This window comes from Hypanus sabinus, chromosome 19 (assembly GCF_030144855.1).
Source record: "Hypanus sabinus isolate sHypSab1 chromosome 19, sHypSab1.hap1, whole genome shotgun sequence".
NCBI classification, from domain to species: domain Eukaryota; kingdom Metazoa; phylum Chordata; class Chondrichthyes; order Myliobatiformes; family Dasyatidae; genus Hypanus; species Hypanus sabinus.
This window is the reverse complement of record NC_082724.1, coordinates 5587665-5614031: the sequence shown is the minus strand read 5'-3', so window position 1 is coordinate 5614031 and position 26367 is coordinate 5587665. Positions and strand designations below refer to the sequence as shown.

Sequence of the window (26367 nt, the reverse complement as noted above, 5' to 3'; positions counted from 1 at the left end):
TGACTTGTTTTGCATGTGTCCATGTAGATCAATTCATTACAATGGTGCATTTGGAAAAGCAATAATTGAATGCAGAGGAAAACTTTCCGTTCAGCATAACATTGAATCCTATTTTACACTGCTTTTATAATGGTTGAGATTTTCAATAGCTAAATATATACAAATAATTCTTTCGCTGCACTTTGGTTTGTTTCTCAATCATGGCACTGTTGCCCCACAGTTTTTGGTATGATCATCACGATCGGACAAGCAATCGTATACGTCATGACGGGCATGTATGGAGATCCATCAGAAATGGGAGCTGGCATCTGTCTCTTGATCATAATTCAGGTAAGGTGTCATGGTCAGGTGTTAGATACACTCATATTTAAATATTCAGGCAAGCACTTGAATCACAGCACAAAAGGCTGCAGATCAGGTGCTGGTAAATGCAGTTAATGCAGCAATAGTTGAATGTGAGTGGTGATGGGCTTTTTCTATGCTATGACTTGGTATTTATCATGACTGTTAAGTAATTGTGGAGGGAAACTCCTTAATTTGCCCAGTTCAAGCTTAGTTTTCTGACCTTGATTTTTGAGAATCCCTTTGTATTTTGACTTTAGTTGGCTAAATGCAACTGGTCTTTTTTTTTTAATCCCCTGTATGGGCAATGACCTGGCCATTGAGCCTTTTGTGGCATATCAATGTTCAATAAATTGTTTAATGTATACTGAAATTATTATAACCTGGTGTAAATGATTTAATTATTTAGTGATACAGCATGGAGTAGGCCCCTCTGGCCCTTTGAGTTGTGGCGCTCCAGCAACCCCCAATTAACCCTAACCTAATCACAGGACAATTTACAATGACCATTTAACCTACCCGGTATGTCTGGACTGTAGGAGGAAACCAGAGCACCGGGGAAAAGTCACACGCTCCACGGGGATTCCTTACAGATGGTGATGGGATTAAACACCGAAGTCCTGAAATCCCCAAGCTATAATAATGTCACACTAATCATTGTGCTACTGTGGTTACTGTCCTAAATTTGGCTTTACCACCCTGATGGTGTAGAAGAGTGCCATAATATTGCATACTTTCCCAAGTGTAGTTTAGCAAAGAATTCTGCCTTAAGGACAGAAAAGTGGCTAGCGTAATTCTGTGCAGCACCAGTGATCACAATTGGGGTTCAGTTTCCTTCACTGTCTATAAGTATTTTTATGTTCTCCCCATGACCGCCTGGGTCTTCTCCATGTGCTCTGGATTCCTCCCACTTTTGAAAGATTTGCAAGTTAGGATTAGTAAGTTCTGGGCATGCTGTGTTGGTGCTGGGAGCATGGAAACACTTCCTTAACTCCGGAACATCCTTGACTTGTTGGTCGTTGACACTACTGGTGCATTTCACTAAGTTTCGATGTGCATGTGACAAATGAAACTGAAAACACTTTACGCTGGAAAATGGTAACAGCTTAAGACTAAAGTGCTGCCGCTGTATTGCTTTGTCCAAGCAGAGTTTCACTGGGGTTTATGAACTCTTCTGTACAGTTGTTTGTAGCAGGTCTGATCGTCCTGCTGCTGGATGAGCTGCTGCAGAAAGGTTATGGCCTGGGCTCTGGCATTTCCCTCTTCATTGCCACCAACATCTGTGAGACCATCGTATGGAAAGCTTTCAGTCCCACTACAGTGAACACTGGTAGAGGTAGGTGGAAAGTAATTCCTTGGATGACAATGCAACAATCCATCGCTAATGTTGCCACAGTTTTGCAGAAGAGATTTTCGCTGTGATTTAATAGGTTGTGAAAGGCGATTGAAAAAGAATACATATTAGAGAAATAGAACACTACTAGCTTTTCAACCCACACTAAGATCAGTCTAACTCTTTACTCGTACATAGCCCAAACCCTTCATTTTTCTTTCATTCATGTGAGTTCATGTCATGTGAGAGACATACAAGAGTTTCTTGTATGTCTCTAATGTCTCTACCACCACCTCTGGCAGCATGTTGAAGACACTTGCCACTCTGTATTTAAATAAAACCTACCTCTGACATCTCCCCTGAACATTTCTCCACTCACCTTGAAAGGATATCCTCCAGTATTGTTCATTATCGCACTGGGGGGGGGGGGAGGAGGGAAGGTGTGGGCTGTCCACTCAATCTGAGCCTCTTATAATCTTATACACCTCTGTCAAGTCGCCTCTGATCCTCTCTTCAAAGAGAAAAACCGTAACTAGCTCAGCTTTTTCTCCTAAGGCATGCTCTCTAATCCAGGCAGCATTCTCTGCACCCTCTAATGTTTCCATGTCCTTACTCTGATGTGGTGGCCAGAACTGAACACAATACTCCCAGGTGTGGTCTAGCCAGGGTTTGATTTAGCCTTGTGGCTGTGGTACAGGGATACAAGTAAGCAAAAGCTTCAGAAGTGGCCTTTAGAGATGGAGAGGCTGTAACTGTTGGCAAACAAATGGACAAGTATTTTCTCCAGGGGGCTGACTGGTCATTGTATCCTTTGCACCGAGGCATGGGGAGGTTTTCTTACTCTGAGCTTTCTTAACACTTTGCTATCCAGTTTCCACCATTGGATGCAGGCAAAGAGTAAAATTAGTGATGCTCTATTAAAGGAACGTAGTTAAATGCCTGACGTGTGAATATGTCGAAAATTCAGTGTGGTGAATAGAGTTTGATTTCTTATAAGAATATGATGACTTAACTTTTAAGGAAATGCAACCATCTGTACAAAAGCTGTCAGTCGTATGGTTTTTCTATACATGCATAGTCATATGCAAAAGTCTCAGGCATGCGTAAAAAAAAAGTTCTGTAAAGCAAAGATGCTTTCAAAGATGATGAAAAGCCTCTAAATATCAAAAAATTTAATATAAAAAGACATTAAAAGTTTTTTTAAAAACTAAATCAGATCAATATTTGGTGTGACTACCTTTTGCCTTTAAAACTGCATCGATTCTCTTAGGTACATTATTGTGCGGTTTTATAATAAAATAGGCTGGTAAATTGTTCCATGAACCTTGGAGAACTTGCTGCAGTTCTTCAGGAGACTTTGTCTGTCTGGGTTGCTTCTGTCTCTCCAGCTAATCCTAGACAGCCTCAATGTTGAGATCAGGGCTCTGTGGAGGCCGTACCATCTGATGCCATTTAACTTTATCTAGGGTACCATGGACTTTGACAATACTGTAACTTGTGTAATCTTGTATCTTTAAATGGAGAACCCACGAACAGACTTTCAGAATGATGTGATGCACTTTTATACCTGGTCCCTTCTCTCCTTCTGCCCTGAGCTTGGCTAGAATGTGGTGACTGTCCTCTGTCATGTTCCATGTTCCAATACAAATAGCGGGATAATTTTAAAATCAGATTTATTATCTTAAATGATGTAAAAATGTTTTGCAGCAGCAATACAATGCAAAGACGCAAAATCGCTATAAATTACAGAAATGGTGCAAAAAAGAATGTGGTAGTGTTTATGGATCATTTGGTAGAGGTGAAGAAGCTGTTCCCAAATTGAGTGCCGGTCTTCATATTCCTGCACCTCCTCCCTGGTGGTAGTAATGAGAAGGCGGCATGTCCCAGATGCTGAGGATCTTTAATTATGGATGCCACTTCTTGAGGTCCAAGATGCTTGGGAGGGTTGTGCCTGTCATGGGTCAGAGTTCCAGTATTGTCAGTCTTTTAATGTATTGTTCGTGATCTGTTTTAATGTCAATAGGGACTGAATTTGAGGGGTCAATCATTGCCCTCTTCCATCTCCTGGCCACAAGACAGGACAAAGTCCGTGCTCTTCGTGAAGCCTTTTACCGTCAGAACCTGCCAAACCTCATGAATCTCATTGCAACCATCTTTGTCTTTGCTGTAGTGATATACTTTCAGGTGAGTTGACTGGTGCTGTCAAACATAAATTAACTAGTTGTTTGTCTTTCTGGTCTATGCCCATACTAGTTAATGTTATAAGACCATAAGATATAGGAGCTGAATTAGGTCACGGCTCATTGAATCAACTCTCATTCGATCCTAGCTGATTTGTTATCTCTCTCAACTTCGTTCTCCTGTCCTCTTCCTGTAACCTTTGATACTCTTGCTAACAAAGAACTATCAACTTCTGCTATAAATATATCCAGTTATTTGGCCTCCAAACATCTGTGGCAATGAATTCCATTATTTGCCACCCTCTGGCTAAAGAAATTCCTCCTTTCCTCTATCTAAAGGAACCATGTTGTATTTTGTGATGTCCTAGCTGTCTACGTGATACACAAGCAGTGCACAAGTCAAGACAGTATCATACGGAGAGCAAGCTGTTCCCCATGCAGCAGACTCCCCCCTCTCCATACAGCTGATGAACCTAAAGGAACAGCAGAGACCGATACAGTTTGGCCCTAGCAGCGTCGCAAGAGTCGCTGGACAGTGTTGAATTCACATAGGGCTGCCTTAGGGACTCCAACTCTGGAGTTTTCCCTTGGGGTTTACTCCCAAAAGTTTTCTCTGAATCAGTATAGCTGCAAGGCTGGTAGAGGTCTGGAGGTATGAGCTGCCAACCATGGCTGACGAACCCCACCAACCCAAAGAGACTGGTTTTAAAATGCCAGCGACCCACCTTTGCTGCTTCTGTCAGTAGAAACTATTCCACCAGGCTTAGTATTTAAGTCACAAGTGAAGACCAGGAGCTGGATGTGGTTGTCAGAGGCTATTTGAGATGCACACCATTGGGAGCATTTAATAAGTCATGGGAGCTATCCCCACTACCTCCTCTGACTGTGACAACCTTTAGGAACCTGTACACTCTTAAGACCATCAATGGTAGGTGATGCAGTGCAATTTAATTCATTGCAGTGACATTGTTTATTTCAGTATTTTGGGTTGACAAATGGTTCATTTGAATTGTATACTACAGTTTGCAATGACTCTGAATGTTCAAACATCTACTGGGACAAAGTAATTAACATAGTTGGTTTAAAGGCTTCTGAGTCCCCAGTCTCTCAGAATTAATGTCAGAGCTGATAGAGAACACAAATGTCCAAACTATTAATCAACCGTTTCTGCTGTTGATTTCTCTCTGAAGATAGGTATTGTGTGCAGGAAGGCAGTGATTGAATCAAGTTGTGCAGAGATACATAAACCCAAGTATTGTTGAATTTTGAGATTCCAGTGTCTCAGAACATTTTCTATACTTGATGTACCAGAGTACTGCTGTTCTAACCTGTTACCTGGTGTTTTCAGTCCTTTTTTTTTATCATTGCTGGTCTCTGCGTCAAATGACACTGATCCCTAGTAAATTTTTAGTAATGGGGTAGCGTGGTAGTGTAATGATATAACGGTGTAATAGTATAACGTGCCAGTGACTGGAGCTCCATTCCCACTGCTGTCTGTAAGGAGTTTGTACATTCTTCCCATGACTGCAAGGATTTCCTCTGGGTTCTCTGGTTTCTTCACATATCCCAAAAAGGCATGGGGGTTAGTAGGTTAATTGGTCTCATAGGTGTAATTGGGCGATGAAGCCTCATTGGGTATGAAGGGCCTGGTGCTATGCTGTATCTCTAAATTAACCCTGTATTACCTTGCAGGGCTTCAGAGTGGATCTGCCAATCAAGTCTGCTCGCTACCGTGGACAGTACAATACCTATCCCATCAAGCTTTTCTACACATCGAACATTCCTATCATCCTTCAATCTGCCCTGGTCTCCAACCTGTACGTCATCTCCCAGATGTTGTCTACAAGATTCAGTGGCAATTTCCTGGTCAACCTGCTGGGCACCTGGTCTGTAAGTACAAGCTCTTCAGTGGGCAGCAAGTTTTAAAAGGTCATAGTAAATATGGATTCTGTGTTTGTACCTAGAGGCATTTCTACGTTTTATATTGTGTATTAGCCAGGTGCATTCTCCTTAAAGGAGAGATCTGACATTTGCTGCTTTCTTTCTTAGAAGTGGTAGAAATATATTGTGTACACAGAATGAGTCAAATCAGCATTGAAGTGCTGAAGGTGCTCTTGGTATTGCATGCACTTCTTTTTAGTCCTGACCCTGAGTACTGCCTGTGGTGTGGCATTTTCTTTGGTGCCCTGGTTACGCCTCGCATCCCAAAGGTCTGCAGCTCGTGCAGGGAGTGACCCTTTGGCCCACAATGTTATGCTGAAATAATTAAGTAAATAACACCTAATCCCTTCTGGCTGTACATATTCCTCTATTCCCTGCACATTCATTTGCCTGTGGAAGAGCCTCCTAAACACCAGTGTTGTATCTGCCTCCTCACCACCACCCCGGCAACATCCATTGCTTGTCAGTGAATCAATTTTAAAGCTTTGCCATTACTGTAGTTTAGGACAGCGCAACCAATTTGCACATAGCAGTCTCCTACAAACAAGTGATGATGATCTTAAATAATTACTGTTGGGTGGCACACCGTCACCATCATTATGTGCTGTATCTGTTGACGTGTGCAATCACGGTCTCTGACCATGAATGTTCTTGGCAAATTTTTCTACTAAAGTGGTTTGCCATTGCTGCCTTGTGTCTTTACAAGATGGGTGACACCCCTCCCCCCCCCCCCCCCAAGCCATTATCATTACTCATCAGTGATAGATTGTCTGCCTAGTGTCGGTCACATAACCAGGACTTGTGATATGCACCAGCTGCTCATACGACCATCCACCACCTGCTCCTAATCATGTGACCCTAATTGGGGGCTAAACAGGTGCTACACCTTGCCCAAGGGTGAGCTGCAGGCTAGCAGAAGGAAGGAACGCCTTACGCCTCCTTTGGTAGAGATGTCTCCCCAGGATAGCACACCAGGGAAACATTACTGATCGTAAATGGCCATGGTAAATTGCCCTTAGCATGTGGGAAAATGGTAGAATCTGGGAGAAGTATATATGGGAATATGAGGAGCATGTGTTTAAAATTCTAAAAATGAATACAGTATTAGTAGAAATGGGTGGTTGATTCTCGGTGGGCTGAAGGGCCACACTTTATCTTACTGTGATTCTAAATATTCTTGAGAGTCCATGAAAAATTAACAAGATGGTGCCTGGAGCAGTGGGCTTGAGTTATCAGGAGAGACTGGATAGGCTGGAACTGATTTCCATGGAGCAAAGGAGGATAAAAGGTGACTAATGGAGATCATGAAATCATGAGGTGAATAACAAGTTAGATTGTCACAGTTCTTTGTTCAGGGTAGGGGAGCCTAAAACTAGAGGGCGTAAGTTTAAGGTGAGAGGAAAGATTTATTTATTTATTGGGATAAAGTGCAGAATTGGCCCTTCCAATCCTTCGAGGCACGTTGCCCAGCAATCCCCTGATTTAATCCTAGCCTATTTACTGAACAATTTAGTGACCAATTAACCTTTGGACTGTGGGAGGAAATTGGAGCACCTGGAGGAAACCCACAAGATCACAGGGAGAACGTACAAACTCCTTACAGACAGCAGTGGGAATTGAACTCTGGTCGTTTGTACTGTAAAATGGTGTGCTCACCACTACACTACTAGAAGGTCTTAGAGACAAGTTTTTTCCATGGTGCATGATGGGTATGTTAAGAGGTTGGTACAATGAGCATTTAAAAATTCTTGACAGGTACATAGATGGGAAGGGTTTAGAAAAATAGGATCAGTTCAAATGGGCATCTTAGCTGGCATGGACTGGTTGAGCTGAAGAATATGCTTCTGTGCTGTGTAGCTTGTTGAATAATTTTTCTAGGTTGGTGTTGTGCGTGGAACAAGCTCAATAATGGAGCAGAGTACATGCTCAGCGACTTAGTGCAGGAGCAACAAGCCAAGACAAAAAGCATGTGCACTCGAAAGCTCACATGTAAAGATAGGACCCCCCCCCCCCCCATGTAGGAGGCCCAATCAATTCAGTGCGCCATCAGTTAGCTACACGTGCACTTGCCGTGTTCTTGTAATCAATCCAATACAGTTCAGTTGGTATTGGTTTATTATTGTTAGAAACAGTGAGAAGCTTGTCTTGCATACTATTTATTCAGATCTATTCATTACACAGTGCATTGGACTAGAGTCAAGATCTGAGGGGTTTGATATCTTTGTCATTTGTGTATAAAACTTCTTCCTTTTCCCTTTGAAGGATAACACAGGTGGTGGTCCGGCACGCGCATATCCTGTTGGTGGTCTGTGCTATTACCTGTCTCCTCCTGAGTCATTCGGCTCAGTGCTGGATGACCCTGTGCACGCTGTGATTTACATCGTCTTCATGTTGGGCTCCTGTGCTTTCTTCTCCAAAACCTGGATTGAAGTATCTGGTTCTTCTGCCAAGGACGTAAGTATTTTGAGAAGTTGAAGCTAACTTCCTATTTGAGGGAATTGTGGTATTATTTTTCATTATTTTTAATATTTAATCTATTGATTTTAAAGCTAACTATAATCTATGCTGTTTCATCTACCTGGTAGCCTCACTGATGGAGGGCTTGAAGCTGTTTCCAAAATCTTTCTAAAGTTGACCATTGCTTGTTCAACTATAGGTTGCCAAGCAACTAAAAGAACAGCAGATGGTGATGAGAGGGCACCGTGAGACTTCAATGGTCCATGAGCTTAACAGGTGAGTTATTAACTGCACACCATATTGACATCGGATCTTATAGTTAGATATCTCTGCTGAGGTTCCTCAGTATTCCTTAACCTAATCCAGTGTCCCTGCTGCTGTTGAGTGATAACATGAATACTGATCAAAGCCTGTTACATATGTATGCACAAGAACAACAGCAGAGCAGCGGAATTAAATGTTTTTTACTGGGTCATCTTAGCCACTGTACCTGCTGGGCAACTTGCTATAAACCAGGCCCGCCAGAATGGAAGCACATGCACTTGCCACGTTCTCAGAATCAATCCATTATGGTTCAGTTTCCTCTCCAATCCTGTCTCCCTTTATGGAGATGGAGAGTGGAGACAATGCAATGTGGTCTCTAACACAGCCCTGCTGCAATTGATTGTAACCAGCACTGAATATTTTGACTTGAAGTTACAAGCAGTAAACCAGGGAGAGACGTTATCAGATGCATGTGTCTGCTTAAAAGACTGGAAATTTCGAGTCCTAGAGCACGACAGCACAGAAAATGCCCTACAGCCCACCTAGTTTGTGATGAACTGTTATTATACCTTGTCCTATCAACCTACAGCTGGACATAACCCCCATATTCTTCCCATCCATGTACTTCTAATGCAAATACTTTAAAATTTATTGTGATTTTTTTTGTGATTTGGCAAGGGGCCTTCACAAATGTATTTTAAAGGAGACTTTATACTCATGTAGATCACTAAAAAATAACTTTATTAGAGTTATGTAAAACATGCAAATCAGAAAGTAAAGCATAGTAAATGAGGTAGCAATATAGAAAACAAACTGATACTTATCATCCACTTAATAAGCTGATCTGTTGAAAGCTGGAGGGATCCACAGAATCAAAAAAATACTACACAGCCTTCTCTCTCTCTATCTCTAAATACCCTTGTCTCTTTTTTCCAACCCTTGGCTCTAGCACTAGTTATGACCCTGTGAAGTTTCCCCCTTGTGCAATGAAATTGCCCCTTTTTATACCATTCAAAACCCTTTTCCCTCAGCATTTGGCACCTGCACAATGACCTCGCCTTCCCCAGACAAACATGAACTCGTCATTATCTAATCTCAAGGCTAGATTTGTGCTCCTTTTACTTTCTCCAAGCAGTCTTTTAGGCTAACGCCATTTTGTCTTGCCAACTTCAAATTTATTTTAGCATATGTGAAGAAGGAATCAAATTTAACCCTTGCATTATCCAAACTTCTCTTAAATGTTGCATCCACCACTTCTGGCAACTTATTCCACTTTAAGTGAAGAAATTCTCCCTCAAGTTCCCTTTAAATGTATCACCTTTCACCCTTAACCTAAGACCTAGTTCTAGTCTCACCCAACCTCAGTGGAGAAAAGTCTGCTACCATTTACACCATGTCACTCATCATTTTTTTTTAAACTTGGCGATTGTTTTATGATGGACAAATAAGTCCATGGTTAATGCTCTTAAAATTGGATTCTCATATGAGTGGCTTAGTTAACAGTTGTGTAAAAAGACCATCGAGGAGAATTGCAGAAGTTACATTAATTTGTATTCACTCCAGTCCTACTGCAAATTACTTGTAATCAGCCCCTCCAAGGGAAAATAGATGTGCATGATGTAATTGGGTGGCACAATCTGGTTGGGCCAGAAGGGCTTATTACTGTGCTGTATCTTTAAACATTTGAGAGAAAAGTGAAAGGGTTTTGGGCATATGGTGTTGAAAGTATTTTAGAGAAGGTAAACCATTGGCACAGATTACTTGGAGACTGATTAATTTTAGGACACTTTAAATATATTTAAAATGTCCTTTGAGGTTTGTCCTTTGAAACTGAGGCTCTTTGTGGGAGAAGTTTTTTTTTAAGTATATGGATATGCAGATGCAATAAAAGGCTGTTTCTAAAAGGGGGTCATAGCAGGAGTTATACAGTTCAGAAACAGGCGCTTCAGCCCATCATGTTTATGCTGGTATTCCTGCATCTAGGGTTGTATCTGTATGCCTCCTAAGCTTTTGATTTCACCACCTGTCCTGGTACCAGATATCGACTGTTTTTAATAAAAATACTCACTGAGGTCCCTTTTTAAAATTCACTCCTGTCATCGTAAATCTGCGTCCTTTCTGCTACCCCAATTACTGGACGGAACACTTTCAAAATTCAGATTCTGGAAGTCTAGAGAGACACAGAATGCTGGAGGAACTCAGGTCAGGCAGTATCTATGGAAAGCTGTAAAGAGTCACACACAAAATGCTGATGGAACGCAGCAGGCCAGGCAGCATCTATAGGAAGAAGTACAGTCGACGTTTCGGGCCGAGACCCTTCATCAGGACTAATGGTGTTTTGGGCTGAGACAGTTCGTCTCTTTAATTCAGGCTGCTGTCTCTCAGGCTCCACCTAGAGGCCATTTTATGCAATGTTCTCTTGTTCACTGGGTACACGTGAGTTCCATCACTTTACATGGAATCTGGGATTGCTTACTTGAACTTTAGATTTGCTGCAGCAAGGGACTGGTGCAGAATTAAAATCCCTCTGAGGTCAATGGGGAAGTATTGTTTTTGTGATTGGAAGCCTGTGATGTACTGCAGGGGTTAGTGCTGGGACGCCTTGTTTATTATGTACATTAATGATGTGGACACCAGCATAGAGAATATATATAGATGGCTCGAATGTTGGTGGTGAGGGGTGGTGGACTTTGGTTATAGAACAAATTCACTGAGTTGGTAAAGTGGCCTGAGGAAGAGCAGACGTGTTTATTCCTGAAGAAGGTGAGGTGTGACATTTTGGGAAAGGCTGAGGCATGCACAGTGAACGATAGGACCTTAGGAGCAGAGGGACCATAATCTCGGTGTCCAAGGATCTCTGAAGTCAACAACACCACTGCATCAGTCAGAGCAGTAGAGCTCTGATACAAGCCCTTTGGCCAAACCATGTTGTATACCTAAACTAATCCCAAAGTAAACCCACCCCTCCCTGTACCGATACAATTGCACCTGTCTCAGCCGATTCCTCTGGAAGCTTACATTCACCACTCTTTACATCCCTTTCAAACATAGAGCAGCACAGGAACAGGCCCTTTGGCCTACAATGTTCCAGGAACACCCAAATACTAACCCCTCCTACCTGCACAATGTTCATATCCCTCCATCTTCCTCATGTTCATGTGCCTATCTAAACATTTCTTAAAAACCTCTAATGTATTTTCCTCTATCATCATACCAGTAGCACATTCCAGGCATCCACCCACTCTGAAATTAAAAAAACTTGTCCCTTGCCTCACCTTTGAACCTACCCCTTCTCACCTTCATTGCATGACCTCTGGTATTAGACATTTCAACCCTGGGAAGCATACTCTTATCCACTATCTTGGATCCAAAGATCTGTCTACTCACCTTGCATTTGCCCACTGAGGTGCAACACCTCACATTTATCTGGGTTCGACTCCCACCTGCCATTTTTCTGTCCATATTTGCACTGATCTATATCCCACTATATTATTTGCAGTCTTCTACACTCATCCACAACTCCTCCAATCTTGGTATCATCTGCAAATTTACTAACCCACCCATCTACATTTTGATCCAGGTCATTTATATACATCACAAACAACAGAGGTCCCAGCACAGGTCCCTGTGGAACACTACGAATTACAGACCTCCGGCTCGAATAAGTCCCTTCAACCACCATCCTCTGTTTTCTATGCACAAGTCAGTTCTGAATCCAAACAGCCAATTCAGTGTGGGCCCCATGCATCTTAATCTTCTGGATTAATATCTGATGAGGGATTTTGTCAGATGCCTCCCTCAAATCCATGTAGACAACATCCACTGCCCCAATCTCATCAATCTCTCTCTACCCTGAACAAAAGTCTGCTACTGTCCACAATGTCAAATGAAATAAGGTAGATAAAGCATCAGGGATAACTTCCTTTCAGCCAGGGCATAGAGTATGATCCATTGTCCAACAGTGTAATATTGTATTCCAGACTGTAAGAAGGACAGCGAGAGTGTGCAGAGAACCAGCACTATGTTTAGCCTGAGATGGAACTCTTCTGCTGTGAAAACAGACCAGACAAGCTGGGTTGTTTACCTTGGAGTGAGGAGACTGAGGGGTGTTGTGATTGATTAAAACTGAGCCACGTGGAAGCTGTAACTGAGAATATAAATCTTTATTCACATAGCAAACCTCCAGGAGAGTGGGAGAATCTCTCTTTGACATGTTTTGTATTTCAACACAAATTATTAAATACAGATTCAATTGCTATAATCACCTACTTTAACATTTGGAATTTAGTAAATTTACACAGTTAGACTTGCAATGGCTACACATCCCAACCAGCAGAACCCCTTTGAATATTCAATACCGGTATCTGTTCTGAAGACAATACACCCTAATGTATAGAGAAACCTGTGCAGGAGAGTTTTTAAAGTGGACAAACCATGGCACTGGGACAGTTCCACTCTTGAGCTCAGAATTCTGGGTCTACTGGCTACTAAGCGTCACTAACTGGGCTTTTGTTGCAGTGAATAACCATTGATGTTTTCTGTGCCTTGTCATGCCCTTTGCCCTCCACGTAGCATTGCAGTACTGCCTTCCTAGCTGTTGGATCTCACTGTAGATCTCATCTGTCCAGTCGCCAGAGACTGCATGCTAGGATAGGCCCACTGGCTACCCTCACCTGGTTTAGGCCACCTGTTGAAGCAGTGTACTCAGGTGTGGCTGCTGTTGAATGCAAACAGCTACCTGGAGTCACTGAAGAGGGCTGATTGTCCAACAGGGACCAAAGGTGAGTGAGCTGCCCCAGAATGAACAGAACAAGCCCCTTCACCAGAGGGACTAACCCTTCTTGGACACTCTACACTGTATCTCTTAATAAAATAAAATAATAAATTTTACTTCAACTAATAAAGATTTGTTTTTTTTTCCACAGATATATTCCCACTGCTGCTGCTTTTGGTGGTCTTTGCATCGGTGCACTCTCTGTACTTGCTGACTTTCTGGGGGCGATTGGGTCTGGGACTGGTATCTTGTTGGCTGTGACCATCATTTACCAGTACTTTGAGATCTTCGTGAAAGAACAAAGTGAAGTGGGAAGCATGGGAGCTCTGCTGTTCTAATGGCGTGGAGCATCTCCGTTCCCGAGTATATTCATGATTGAAGCCAGAGAAATTTCAGAATTATCACAGCAGAGATTGTCTTCAACCTTTTTTCACCTACCATTGCCCTTCCTTTTACACAGGAGAGCTTGTGTGGCTTCTGGGTGGCAAAGGTTAATTTGTTTTTTTCATTTTTTTGGCACTGTGTGCTAAAAAGCAAATTGTGGCATCTGTTTAATTATGGTTAAAAGCACAAATGACCACCATACGAAGAGTGTTCTTTGTGTGAGTGTTGTATTGATGTGTCATTTACTTCCACCAACCCCCCCACCCCCCAATTGAAAGGGGGAACAAACGCCTGGGGTGAATTTGTTTTATATATATTTAAACAAAAACTGTACTAATAGTTATTAAATCTGACAAACCAGGAATATTTTCTGGTTTTCTGCTGGTTCAAGCTCTGGTAAACCTCGTTTCTGAGCTTAAACACTGTGGTAGACCTTGGTACAGCTGACCCAGTTAGGGGCGGAGAAGATGGTGAGGGTGACTTCTGTTAACAATTCTGAGAAAAGTGTGTCAAGAAAAGATCTAGAGTTGTGCTGTGCCCTACCGGAATAATCAGCTAACTAAGATGGACTCTGAGTGGCTACCGTGTGATGTTTCAATGGCAAAGTTACTTATTCCCAGGGTGATTTCCCACGCCCGTCATGTGTGGAGATAGAGGCCATCTACTGCTTTGTAGGTGCCAGTACATGCGCTAAACTCTGTAGGTTCTAATGGCTGAATTTTTTTCCCAGCAAATTTATTGAAAGTATGGGTTAACTTTGTCCATAGCCCAGCGGTTTTGGAGAGTCTGAGCCTGCTTGTAGATTAACTTCATTTAATTACTCTAAATCACAGGCTTTTTCCCTCAGTGTTAGGCTGAATAAATTAAGAGTTTCCATGTGTCTACAGGGTGAGTCTGGAGCAAGTATTCGGCAGCTGAGGGCATGAAAATGTGTACCTTTTCCCCTTCACTGTCTTCTGTTCAGTTGTGTAGTTATGTCTTCCATAACTGGGACACTTCTTTCTCTGGCTCCCTAACCCAGAGTAGGCACGGGAGTGCAGGATGCTTATAGAAAGGCAGGTGAGAGAAGTGCACGTGGTATTACTGAGTTAATTTTACAGTGTTGGCCCTCGGTGCCTCCCTGCTCCTACCAGTAGAAATTCCATGAGTTGTACAGAGTCCTCACACGTTCAGAAGAAACTGACGTCCCTCTGCTGTGCTGATATTTCAATGCCTTCTCTTGCTGAGTGTAATATGTTTCAGGATTTCTTTCTATAAGTTCTCGGTTCCAGTTTGGAATAAATGGAATTTCTATGCATTCCCATATGTGTTGACAGTGACTAAACCACACAGCAGTGTTTGTTCCTCTCCAACACCTGTTGGCTTTGAATTCAGACTTTATAAATACACTAGCATGCAAAAGTTTGGGCCCCCCTGGTCAAAATTTCTGTTGCTGTGAATAGCTAAGTGAGTAAAAGATTACCTGATTTCCAAAAGGCATAAAGTTAAAGCTGACACATTTCTTTAATATTTTAAGCAAGGTTACTTTTTTTATTTCCATCTTTTACAGTTTCAAAATAACAAAAGGAAAAGGGCCCAAAGCAAAATTTTGGGCACCCTGCATGGTCAGTACTTAGTAACACTCCCTTTGGCAAGTATCACAGCTTGTAAACACTTTCTGTAGCTGGCTAAAAGTCTTTAAATTCTTTGGGGGATTTTTGCCCATTCTGCCTTGCAAAAGGCTTCTAGCTCTGTGAGATTCTTGGGCCATCTTGTGTGCACTGCTCTTGAGGTCTATCCACAGATTTGTGATGATGTTTAGGTTGAGGGACACTGAGGGCCAAGGCAAAACCTTCAGCTTGCACCTCTTGAGATTTTCCATTGTGGATTTTGAGGTGTGTTTATGATCAGCATCCTCTTTTCACCTTCAGCTTTTTTTTTAACAGATGGTGTGATGTTTGCTTCCAGAATTTGCTGGTATTTAATTGAATTAATTCTTCCCTCTACCAGTGAAATGTGCCCCATGCCACTGGCTGCAACACAAGCCCAAAGCATGATCGATCCACCCCCGTGCTTAACAGTTAGGTGTTCTTTTCATGAAATTCTGCACCCTTTTTTCTCCAAGTATACCTTTGCTAATTGCGGCCAAAAAGCTCTATTTTAACTTCATCAGTCATCAGAAACATGATGCATGTTTCCAAAATGCATCAGGCTCGTTTAGATGGTCCTTTGTAAACTTCTGAAGCTGAATTTTGTGGTGAGGACACAGGAAAGGTTTTCTTCTGATGACTCTTCAAATGAAGGTCCTATTTGTGCAGGTGTCGCACAGTAGATCAGTGCACCACCACTCCAGAGTCTGCTAGATCTTCCTGAAGGTCTTTTGCAGTCAAACGGGGGTTTTGATTTGCCTTTCTAGCAATCCTACGAACAGTTCTGTTTGGAAAGTTTTCTTGGTCTTCCAGACCTCAACTTGACTTCCACCGTTCCTGTTGACTGACATTTCTTAATTACGTTACAAACTGAGGAAACGGCTACCTAAAAATGCTTTGCTATTTTATATCCTTCTGCTCCCTCTCTCTCTCCATCTTGTTTTACGGCGGTTGGCACCCAGCTTAATGGTGCATTACCGCCTCCTTCTGTTCTGGAGTATGCGATGGACTCACATTCTAAATCCCTTCACCCAATCGCACACATACACATATCCTAACCTACACTTTATCCTCCCCATCCTAGTACCCTATTTCTGTTTATCCATCATATCCTATTAAAAACCCCTGTACCCCTTAAGAAAGCTAAAAATACCCTGACCTGTGTTCTCTCACCCATGCCCAGCAACCCTTTTAATGTGACTTCCTGCACCCCCAATTCCCTTAGATTAATTCTCATCATCTCTCTCTGTATCCCATACTTCCTGCAACTCAGAACTACATGTTCTACTGACTCCTCTTCCTGACATTCCGCACACAGTCCTGTCTGGTGTTTCCCTATCAATTTCAGTGTTTGGTTTAGTGCACAGTGCCCCAGCCTTAACCTAGTCCACACAATTTCCTCTCTTCTGTATCTACTTCCTACCCTAGTACCTGCAACACTTTTTTGTATTTGATATAAATGCCTCCCTTTCCCCTCCCTGTCCCATATCCTTCTGCTTTGTGGGCATGATTTATTTTAATTTTCAGAGTGCTGGACAGCTGCTTAGAGGAGCCAATGGCTGCTGATTGTTGGGACAAGGTTTGAGGAGTCAGGGTATTTATAAAGCTTTGAAATTTGCATCACCTGGCCTTTCCTAATGACATTAATAGCTTTAACAAGTTAATTAAGGTCTAAGATCTTGGTAAAAGTTATCTGAGAGATCAAATCTCTTGGGGTGCCCAAACTTTTGCATGGTACTCCTTTCCTTTTTTTTCACTCTAAAATTGTACAAAACAAAACTAATACACTAATCTTGTTTAAAATGTTGAATGTCTCATCTTTAACTTTTATGACTTTTGGAGATCAGTTCATCTTCTACTCACTTCACAGTAACAGAAATTTTGACCAGGGGTGCCCAAACTTTTGCATGCCACTGTGAAAGTGTTTTGACAACGTCTTCCTGATTGATCTTGTACCAAGCTGGATCTGTGAAGATGCAAGTCCAAGCTCCACACCAGTATAGAAATACAGACTTTGGTTGCCTTATGTAAGGAAATATGTGCTGGTACTGTACAGGGCCTCATTGAATATTGAAAGGCCAAGATAGAATGGACATGGAGAGGATGTTCCAATAGTGGGAGAGTCTTAGGGGGCACAACATCATTATACAAGGACACCCCCTTGGAACAGAGATGAGGAATTTATTTAGGCAGGCTGTGTCAAATATATGGAATGCATGGGCTACAGATGACTGTGGAGACGATGCCATTGGGTATATTTAAAATAGAAGTTCTTGATTTGAAGGGCATCAAAAGTTATGGGAGGAGGCAGGAGAATGGGGTTAAGGGGGAAGATCAGCCATGATCAAAGGATGGAGCAGACTTGATAGCCTAATTTTTCTCCAATGCCTTAAAGCCCAAGCAGTTCTGGCTTCCAGTGTGCTTCTAACAAGCCTAGCAATTTACATGTTCCTTCAGCATCAAATGTCTCTTCACTCTTCAAGAAGGGAGAGGCGGAGATAGGCTAGTTAGTCTGACCTCACTGGAAAGCAAGATATTGGAGTCAATTATTAAGGATGAGGTTTTGGGGTATTAGGAGGCACGTGATAAAGTGGGCCATAGCATGGTTTCCTCAAGAGAAAATCTTGTCTGACAAATCTGCTGCAATTCTTTAAAGAAGTAACAAGCAGGATAGACAAAGGAGAATCAGTTGATGCTGTGTATTGTGTGTCAAAGGCCTTCTGAAAATCCATGAGGCTGCTTAACAAGCTACCATCATATTACAGGAATAACTCTAGAATGAATAAAACAGTGGCTAATTGGCAGGATACAAAGAGTGGGAATAAAGGGAGCTTTTTCTGTTTGGCTGCTGGTGACCAATGATGTTCCACAGGGGTCTGCTGGGACCAGTTCTAGCAATACATGTCAATGTTTTGGATGATGGAATTTATAGCTCTGTTGCAAAGTTCGCAGACCATAGGAAGCTAGGTGTAGGGGCAGGTAGTTTTGAGGATGTAGACAAGCTACAGAAAGACTTGGATTCGGAGAAAGGGCAACAAAATGGTGGATGGAATACAGTGTCAGGAAGTGTATGGTCATGCACTTTGGTAGAAGAAATGAAAGGGCTGACTATTTTCTAAATGGAAAGAATACAAAACAAAACTGAGATGCAAGGGGGATTTGGGAGTCCTCATGAAGAATTCCCCAAAAGTTAATTTGCTGGTCGAGTCTGATGAAGAATGCAAATGCAATGTTAGCATCTATTTCAAGAGGACTAGAATATAAAAGCAAGGATGTAATGTTGAAACTTTTTAAAGGACTGAGGCCTCACTTGGAGTATTGAGGGTAGGTTTGAGCCCCTGCTGAAATGGGAGAGGGTTCAAGGAAGGTTCGCAAATGATTCCAGAATTGAATGGTTTGTCGTATGAAGAGTGTTTGATGGTTCTGGGCCTGTATTCACCAGAGTTCAGAAGAATGAGGGGTGACCTCATTGAAACCTATTGATTAATGAAAGACCGTGATATAGTGGATGTGGAGCGGATGTTTCCTGTGTTGGGAGAGTCTTAAGACCAAGGGGCACAGCCTCAGAATAGTATGGCATCCTTTTAGAATGGAGATGAGGAGGAATTTCTTCAGCCAGAGAGTGGTTAATCTTAGCCACAGGCAGCTGTGGAGGGCAAGTTATATTTAAGGCAGAGTTTGATACTCTTGATTGGTCAGGGCATGAAGGGATGTGGGAAGAAGGCAGGAGATTGGAGCTGAGGAAAATTGGATCAGCCATGATGAAATAACGGAGCAGACTCAATGGACCAAATTGCCTAATTCTGCTCATTGTATTAATGTTTCAGATGAAGACTGACATTAGTGTGCCTTTCCTGAGCTCAGATTTGTGTGGCAATGCTGGAGAAACTCAGCAGATCAGATAACAGCTATGGAGTCACTGTTTCTGGCCAAAACCCTATCTTGGCCCAAAATGCCAACTTTATATTCTGCTCCATAGATGCTGCCTGACTTACTGAGTTCCTCCAGCACCTACGGAATCTAATGGTTCTGTGTTCCTTCAAATCTTTTTAGTCTAATTAAAACCAGAAGCTGAGAAACGGTTTGTAGACCATTTTTCAGAAACTTGGTCGACTGATGTTGAGTGAAAGGTTGATTTGTAACACCACTCAACCAGCTGGTCTGTTCTGTTCCTGTATGCTGCCTCATCGCCATCTGAAATTCTACCAACAATAGTTGTCATCAGCAACTTTATAGATGCCATTTGAGGTGCACCTAGCCACACAGTTGTGAGTGTAGATAGTCAGTGAGGAGATGTTATTTCTGATAGTCTGTGGTCTCCTGGCGAGGAAGTCGAAGATCCAGTTTCAGAGGGAGGTACAAAGGCCCAGGTTTTGAAGCAAGTTGATTAGAAAGGAGGGTATGATTGTGTTGAATGCTGAGTTGTAATCAAACAGCCAGCTTAAGGTAGGTATTACCATTGTCCAGGTGATCCGAGCCAAGTGGAGAGCCGGTGAGATTGCATCCGCTGTTGACCTATTGTGGTGACGGGCAAATTGCAGCAGGTCCAGGTTCAACTGTTTTGTCCATGACCAACTTCTCAAAGCGCTTAATCACAGTAAATGTGAATGCAATTGGGCAATAGTAGTTGAGGTAGCTCACTCTGTTCTTGAGCACTGTGTAATTATCACTCTTTTGAGAGATTGAGGTTTTATTGTCCCAGGTGCTAGAATTGGACATTGGCCATTTGTAAAGCTCATCATGCTGATGGAGGAGGTGTGCATTCTGTAAGTCGCATCCTATTGGAACAAGCAGCTCGTGTGAATAAAACAAACAGCAGTTAGTTATGACATGAACATTAATACCCCTTAACCCTCACCACAAAGTTTTTGATTCCCATAGTACCCAAAATATTAATCATTGGACTGAATGTATTTCATAACTACCCATTCTACTGCCTGAACAGGTTAAATCCAGGCAGCCCCTTAACTATTACAGTTCCTTGTTTGAGCTTGTATCGGGCCCACTTTCTTACACCCCCCCCCCATCCCAACTTCCCTTAATATACAAAAATATACATGCCCACTCTTAAAAATTATCAATAAAATCCAAAGCCCTCTTTAGAATTCTAAAGATCAGCAGATGCAGATACATTAGGGATATTTAAGATGCTCTTAGAAAGCTACATGGATCGTAGAAAAATAGTAGGAGGGAAGGGTTAGATAATTTTTGGAGTGGGTTAAAAGGCTGGCACATTATGGGCTGAAGGGCCTGCAATGTTTTATGTTCTATCTGCTGCCCTTTTCATTGAACAGTACAGCCTCTGCATTCCGTGCCAACTGTACACTACACATATACCTACATGTGGTCTATATCCCTCTGTTGGAAACCGGGATTGCAGATTCTGGAATCTGGTGCATCAAAGAAACAGCTGGAGGAGTTCAGTGGATCGGACAGCATCTATGGAGGGAAATGGGTAGTTAACACTCGGGTCGAGACCTTCCAAGTTGACAAAGATAAAAGGGAGATAGCATAAAGATGTGAAGGGGAGGGTTGAGACAAGTGATGACCTCCTTCATGTTACTTGCCCAGTATTTTCATCCACTATCCCCAGATTCTACCACCAAGCCACACACTCAGCATCTTACAATTGTTAACCCAACTGCACTTAAGTTGTGGGAAGAAACCAGAGCACCTGAGAGAATCCTATGCAATCCATCAGATCATAAGGCAGAGGAGCAGATTAAGGTAATTCACTATCGAGTCTGCTCTGCCATTCCAATGTCCGATTTATTTTCCCTTTCCACCCCATTCTTCTGCCCTCTCTCAGACCTGTTTGACACCTTAACAATCTATCAATCTCCACTTTAAATATACCCAATGACTTGGCCTTCACAGATGTCTGTGCCAATGAATTCCACAGTCACCACCTGTCAAAGAGAACGTGCAAGTCCACTGAAGTGTGGTCGAACCAAAGATTTCCGTCCTAGTTTTTAATATAGTTTGGAAACAGCTATATTGGCCCAATAGGTCCACACTGACTGTCAAACACCTTTTTGCACTCCTACCATAATCCCATTTTATTCTCCAGTCTCACAAATTTTCCCCCAGAATCTACCCTCTATCTACACACAAACGGCAATTAACAGCAGCCAATTAACCTTACCTGGCTGATTTGTGTCTATACTTCTGTCTCTATTTTTTGCTACCTCATTAATCTGGGGCGTGGCCTTCCCAATCAATCTCTGCTACTATATATTTCTGACTGTTCTAGTACTTCCCTTCAGGGTGCGTGGCCACACAGTAACTAAAATGCTCCCACGCACATAACCTTTGTAGCCACTCAGCTGGATTTTTTTTTGATATAAAGTGCAGTGCGACTTTCAGGCTGTATAAAAATAAACAAATCCTACTCTCCTACTCAAAGCAATGGTTGGTGCGCTCAGCTGTTAAAAGATGGAGAGAATATTGGTTCTGTTTCATTTCCCTCTGCTGTATCTTAGGGACAGTGTGGTTGTGCAGCAGACTGTACTCAGCTCCAGGACCCTGGATTCAGTCCTGACTTCTGTAGCTGTCTGTGTGGAATTTGCAAGTCCTCCAGGTGCTCTGGTTTCCCAAGACATCCAACAACAGCCTGTCTGGTTACTGAGCTGTTGGCAGTTACTAGTCTTAAGTGTAGGTAAAGGTGGAGGAGGGGATGGATGGATAGATAGAGGGTGACGAGGAGAGGTAATGTGGAATCGCAGCTTGGTATGGCAACTGTTCTGCCCATGGCCACAGGAAACTGCCAGCATGGTCCAGTGATAGGCCATTCAGCCTATCAAGTCCAAATAAAACTGCTTCATCCCATTGATCTGCACCCAGAATATAGTTTTCCATACCCCTCCCATCCATATATTTATCCAAACTTCTCTTAAATGTTGAAATGAAACGTGCATCCACCCTCTCAGGTTCCCCTTAAATATTTCATCTTTCACCAATGCCCAGTGGGGGGAAAAACTGCTTTTATTTCCACTATATATAACCCATGTGATTTTGTATACCTCTATCAATTCTCCCCTTTATATTCTACAGAATAAAGTCCTAAGCTATTCAACCTTTCCCTACACATGGTCTTTGGTATTAATCATTTCGACCCTAGGGAAAAAGCCCTGCCCTCTTCTCATTACCACCATCAGGGAGGAGGTACAGGAGCCTGAAGCTCCTCATAACGATTCAAGAACAGCTTCCCCTCTGCCATCCGATTTCTGGCCCGTCCATGAACACTGCCTCATTATTGTTGCGCACTGATTTGTTTTATATTACAAATTTGTCTTAGCACTGTACTACTGCTGCAAAACAACAAATTAAACGTCATAAATTTGATTCTGAAAAAAATACCAGCAGTCATAATTTTACAAAACATAAAATGTATATCCTATAAGACTAATAATAAACCTAATTCTGTTTCTGAAAAGATAGCAACTGTCTATGCCTCTCGATATTTTATAAAGCATAAAGTAGATGAAGTGCGATTTAAAAAAAGACGAGTGATTCTGCAGATGCTGGAAATCCAGAGCAAAACAGACAAAATGCTGGGGGATTTGAGCAAGTCACGCAGCATCTATGGAGGCAATAATCTCACAATCTACTACCCGGTAAGAGCGAAGGGAATGACAAGGCACAGAAGACGCCATCCACCGCAACCGAGGAAGAGCCCAGTTTGTGACGCTTGTTCCAACCACTGGACTTGGACTTCTGACGTCGAGGGAGTGGAGCTTTCCCAGTGTAATGGCTTTTCCACTTTTAAAAACTTTTCCCCCCACAGGTTTCGTCTGACGTTTGTAAGACAAGCTTTTCACTGTATCTCAGTACACGTGACAACAATAAACCAATTCCACAACGCCTCCGTTCAGCCTCCACCGTAAAGTTAGTGGTGAAACTTCGTCGCTGCAGAAACAAGCTACTCGTGATTTCTTCCCCCCTCCCCCGAATGGACTCTATTGCGACTACGGACCAACAAAGAACACTCAATAGAGGGAAAACAGCAAAGAAAGGGAATCACTTATCATTTAGACGAGAGGCAGTGATGAGCATGTCGCTATGGCTGGAGTTTTGGCTCCGGATACACTATGACAGACGTGACCTGTGATTTTGCAAGGTGGCCCCAGCATCTGTACAGCTTCCCTTAAGATAGTGTTTGTGTTAACACAAAAGCAATTCCTTGCCCTGACATTTTCCGAAGGCTTCATGCCTTGATCCCTTGGTCCTGCAGTCGTTTGCCAATTTTTTTTTTTGTTGTGACAGTCTTTTCCTGTTTCCTGGCAAAAGAGCAAAGCTTGTTGTCTGGTGGAAGCAGCCACTCGTTTACACTCACCATCTGCAGAGAGACCTGCAGGTGTTCAAACAATGACTGCTTGTCCCCGGCACTTTGTTTGGAGCTGCTGCCTGCCCCCTCCTCACCCTCTCCCGATTCACTCGGCGGAATTCAATGGTCGCACTACTCCGGGCGGCCTGCAGAGGGAGACAGACAACTATTTTTGCACACAGCGCGCGACTGAAAATTTAGCTAAGAACTTGACTGTAATGACTTAACACGAGAAATGTGTTGCTTTGTGGCAGCAATACAGTGCAAAAGCATAAAATTACAAAATATATAAATAGAGTTTACAAAAGGAGTAACAAGGGAGTAACAACTGTCCATTCAGAAATCTGATTGCTCAGGGGAAAAAGCTGTTCCTAAAACTTTGAATGTGGGTCTTCAGGTACCCGCCTCCCTGGTTGTTGTAACGAGATAATGAGGGTCCTTTGTGAAGGATGTCGCGTTTTTTGAGGTTCTGTCTTTGAAAATGCCCTCGATGGTGTGGAAGTTTGTGACCATGATGGAGGTAGGTGAGTCTTCAACCTTCCACATCAGGAGTTCCCAACATTGTTTGATGCCATGGACCAATACCATTAAGCAAGGGATCCGTGGACGCCTGGTTGGAAACCCCTGCTCCACATCCTCTTTCATCCTGTGCATTGGAGCCTCCACACCAGACAGTGATGTAACCAGTCAGAAAGCTCTCACTAACCACCGAACCCCCCCCCCCCCAAGTAATCAGCCTAGTCCCATGGACCTGAACCAGGACAATAGCCCTCCATATCCCTCCCATCCGTGTACCTATCCAAATTTCTCCTAAATGTTGAAATCAAATCTGCACCCACTACTTGTATTGAGAGTTCATTCCACACTCTCACCACCCTCTGAGTGAGGAAGTTCCCCCTCATGTTCCCCTTAAGCACTTCACCTTTCACCCTTAACCTATGACCTCTAATTCTAGTCTCACCCAACCTCAGTGGAAGATGCCTGCTTGCATTTACCCGATCTATACCCCTCATTATTTTGTATACCTTGATCAAATCTCCCCTCAATCCCCACATTCGAGGGAATAAAATCCTAATCTATTCAACCTTTCCCCTATAACTCAGGTCCTCAACCAACAGCAACATCCCTGTAAATTTTCTCTATACTCTTTAAATCTTATTCAGTAGTTTCACGTTCCTCCATATACACATCACTGAAGATCTCACCTGGACTATACACACTGGCCGTGTGGCAGAAAAAGCACAACAGTGTCTCTTTCACCTCAGGCGACTGAAGAAGTTCAGCATGAGCCCCCAAATCCTCAAGACCTTCCACAGGGGCACCATTGAGAGCATCCTGATTGGCTGTATCACCGCCTGGAATGGGAACTGCACCAACCTTGATCGCTGGACAGTTCAGAGAGTGGCAAGGACAGCCCTCACCTCAAGGGAGAAAGAAACCTCCTCTGTAATCTGTATAGGGCCCATGACCTCACTTCTAAAGTCTGTGTCCATCCTCCGAGTAAATACAGATGCAAATTATCCATTTAAGACCTCCCCCATCCCTTTCAGCTCCACACATAGATTACCACTCTGATCTTACAGAGGGCAAATTTTATCCCTTGCTATCCTTTTGCTTTAAATATATATCTGTAGAGGCCCTTGGGATTCTGCTTCACCTTGTCTGCTAGAGCAACCTCATGCCTTCTTTTCGCCGTCCTGATTTCCTTCCTCAGTGTTCTCCTGCATTTCTTATACTCCTGAAGCACCACATTTGCTCCTTTCTGCCTTTTCCTGCTATGCACCTCCTTAGTTTCTTAACCAGAGCCTCAATACCTCTCAAAAACGAAACTTGCCCTTTATTCTGACAGGAACATACAGGCTTTGTACTCTCAACATTTCACTTTGGACGGCCTCCCACTTACCAAGTACACCTTTGCCAGTAAACAACCCGACTTGATTCATGCTTGCTAGATGCTTCATGATACCATTAAAATTGGCCTTTCTCCAGTTTTGAATCTCAACCCGAGGACCAGACCTATCCTTTTCCATAATTACTTTGAAACTAATAGCATTATGATCACTCGATGCAAAGTGTTCCCATACACAAACTCCTGTCACCTGCTCTGGCTCATTCCCTAATTGGAGATCTAGTATCATACTCTGTCTGGCTGTGACTTCCATATACTGAATAAAGAAACTTCCCTGAATATATTTGACAAACACTTTCCCATCCAGTCCTTTTACAGCATGGGAGTGCCAGTCAACGAGTGAAAAGCTAAAATCACCTACTATAACAAACTTACGTTTCTTGAAGCAGTCTGTGAGCTCTCTACAAATTTGCTCTTCTAAATCCTATGGACTGATGGATGGTCTGTAATATAATCCCATTAATGTGGTCATACCTTTCTCATTCCTCCGTTCTACCCATACAGCCTCAATCAAGCTCTCCTGTTTGAGCACAGACATGTTATTTTCCCTGACTAGCCTTCCCTCTTTAATCTCACCCACTCTATCATGTCTAAAACAACGGAACCCTGAAACATTGAGCTGCCAGTCATACAATACAAACTGTAAATATGAACCCACCTTTCATACAATACTCCTTGCATTGAAATATACGCAGCTCAGAACATTAATCCCACCGTGCTCCATCTTTCAATTCCTGGCTTTGTGTGGATTTGTACATCTTTCTCCACAACCGCTCCACTATCTGTTCTGGCACCCTGGGTCCCATCCCCCTGCAACTAGAGTTTAAAA

At 42.7% G+C, this 26367-nt stretch overlaps 1 protein-coding gene and 1 long non-coding RNA gene across 2 annotated transcripts in view; one reads left to right on the top strand and one right to left on the bottom strand.

Moving 5' to 3' along the window:
- Window positions 1-14972, top strand: part of LOC132377698 (protein transport protein Sec61 subunit alpha-like 1) — a 33632-nt gene extending 18660 nt beyond the window's left edge. Inside the window, exons 6-12 of the mRNA XM_059943933.1 lie at window positions 221-330; window positions 1525-1678; window positions 3699-3859; window positions 5548-5745; window positions 8059-8250; window positions 8453-8529; window positions 13443-14972. Coding sequence (XP_059799916.1) covers window positions 221-330; window positions 1525-1678; window positions 3699-3859; window positions 5548-5745; window positions 8059-8250; window positions 8453-8529; window positions 13443-13629 — 1079 coding nt within the window. The 3' untranslated portion in view covers window positions 13630-14972. The remainder of the gene's footprint in view (window positions 1-220; window positions 331-1524; window positions 1679-3698; window positions 3860-5547; window positions 5746-8058; window positions 8251-8452; window positions 8530-13442) is intronic.
- On the bottom strand, window positions 13883-22954 carry LOC132377699 (uncharacterized). Its single transcript, XR_009506720.1, has 2 exons — window positions 20645-22954; window positions 13883-20081 (listed from the first exon to the last, which is right to left on the bottom strand). It is a non-coding gene; the product is annotated as an uncharacterized LOC132377699 (long non-coding RNA).
- Between the last annotated feature and the right edge of the window lie 3413 nt (window positions 22955-26367).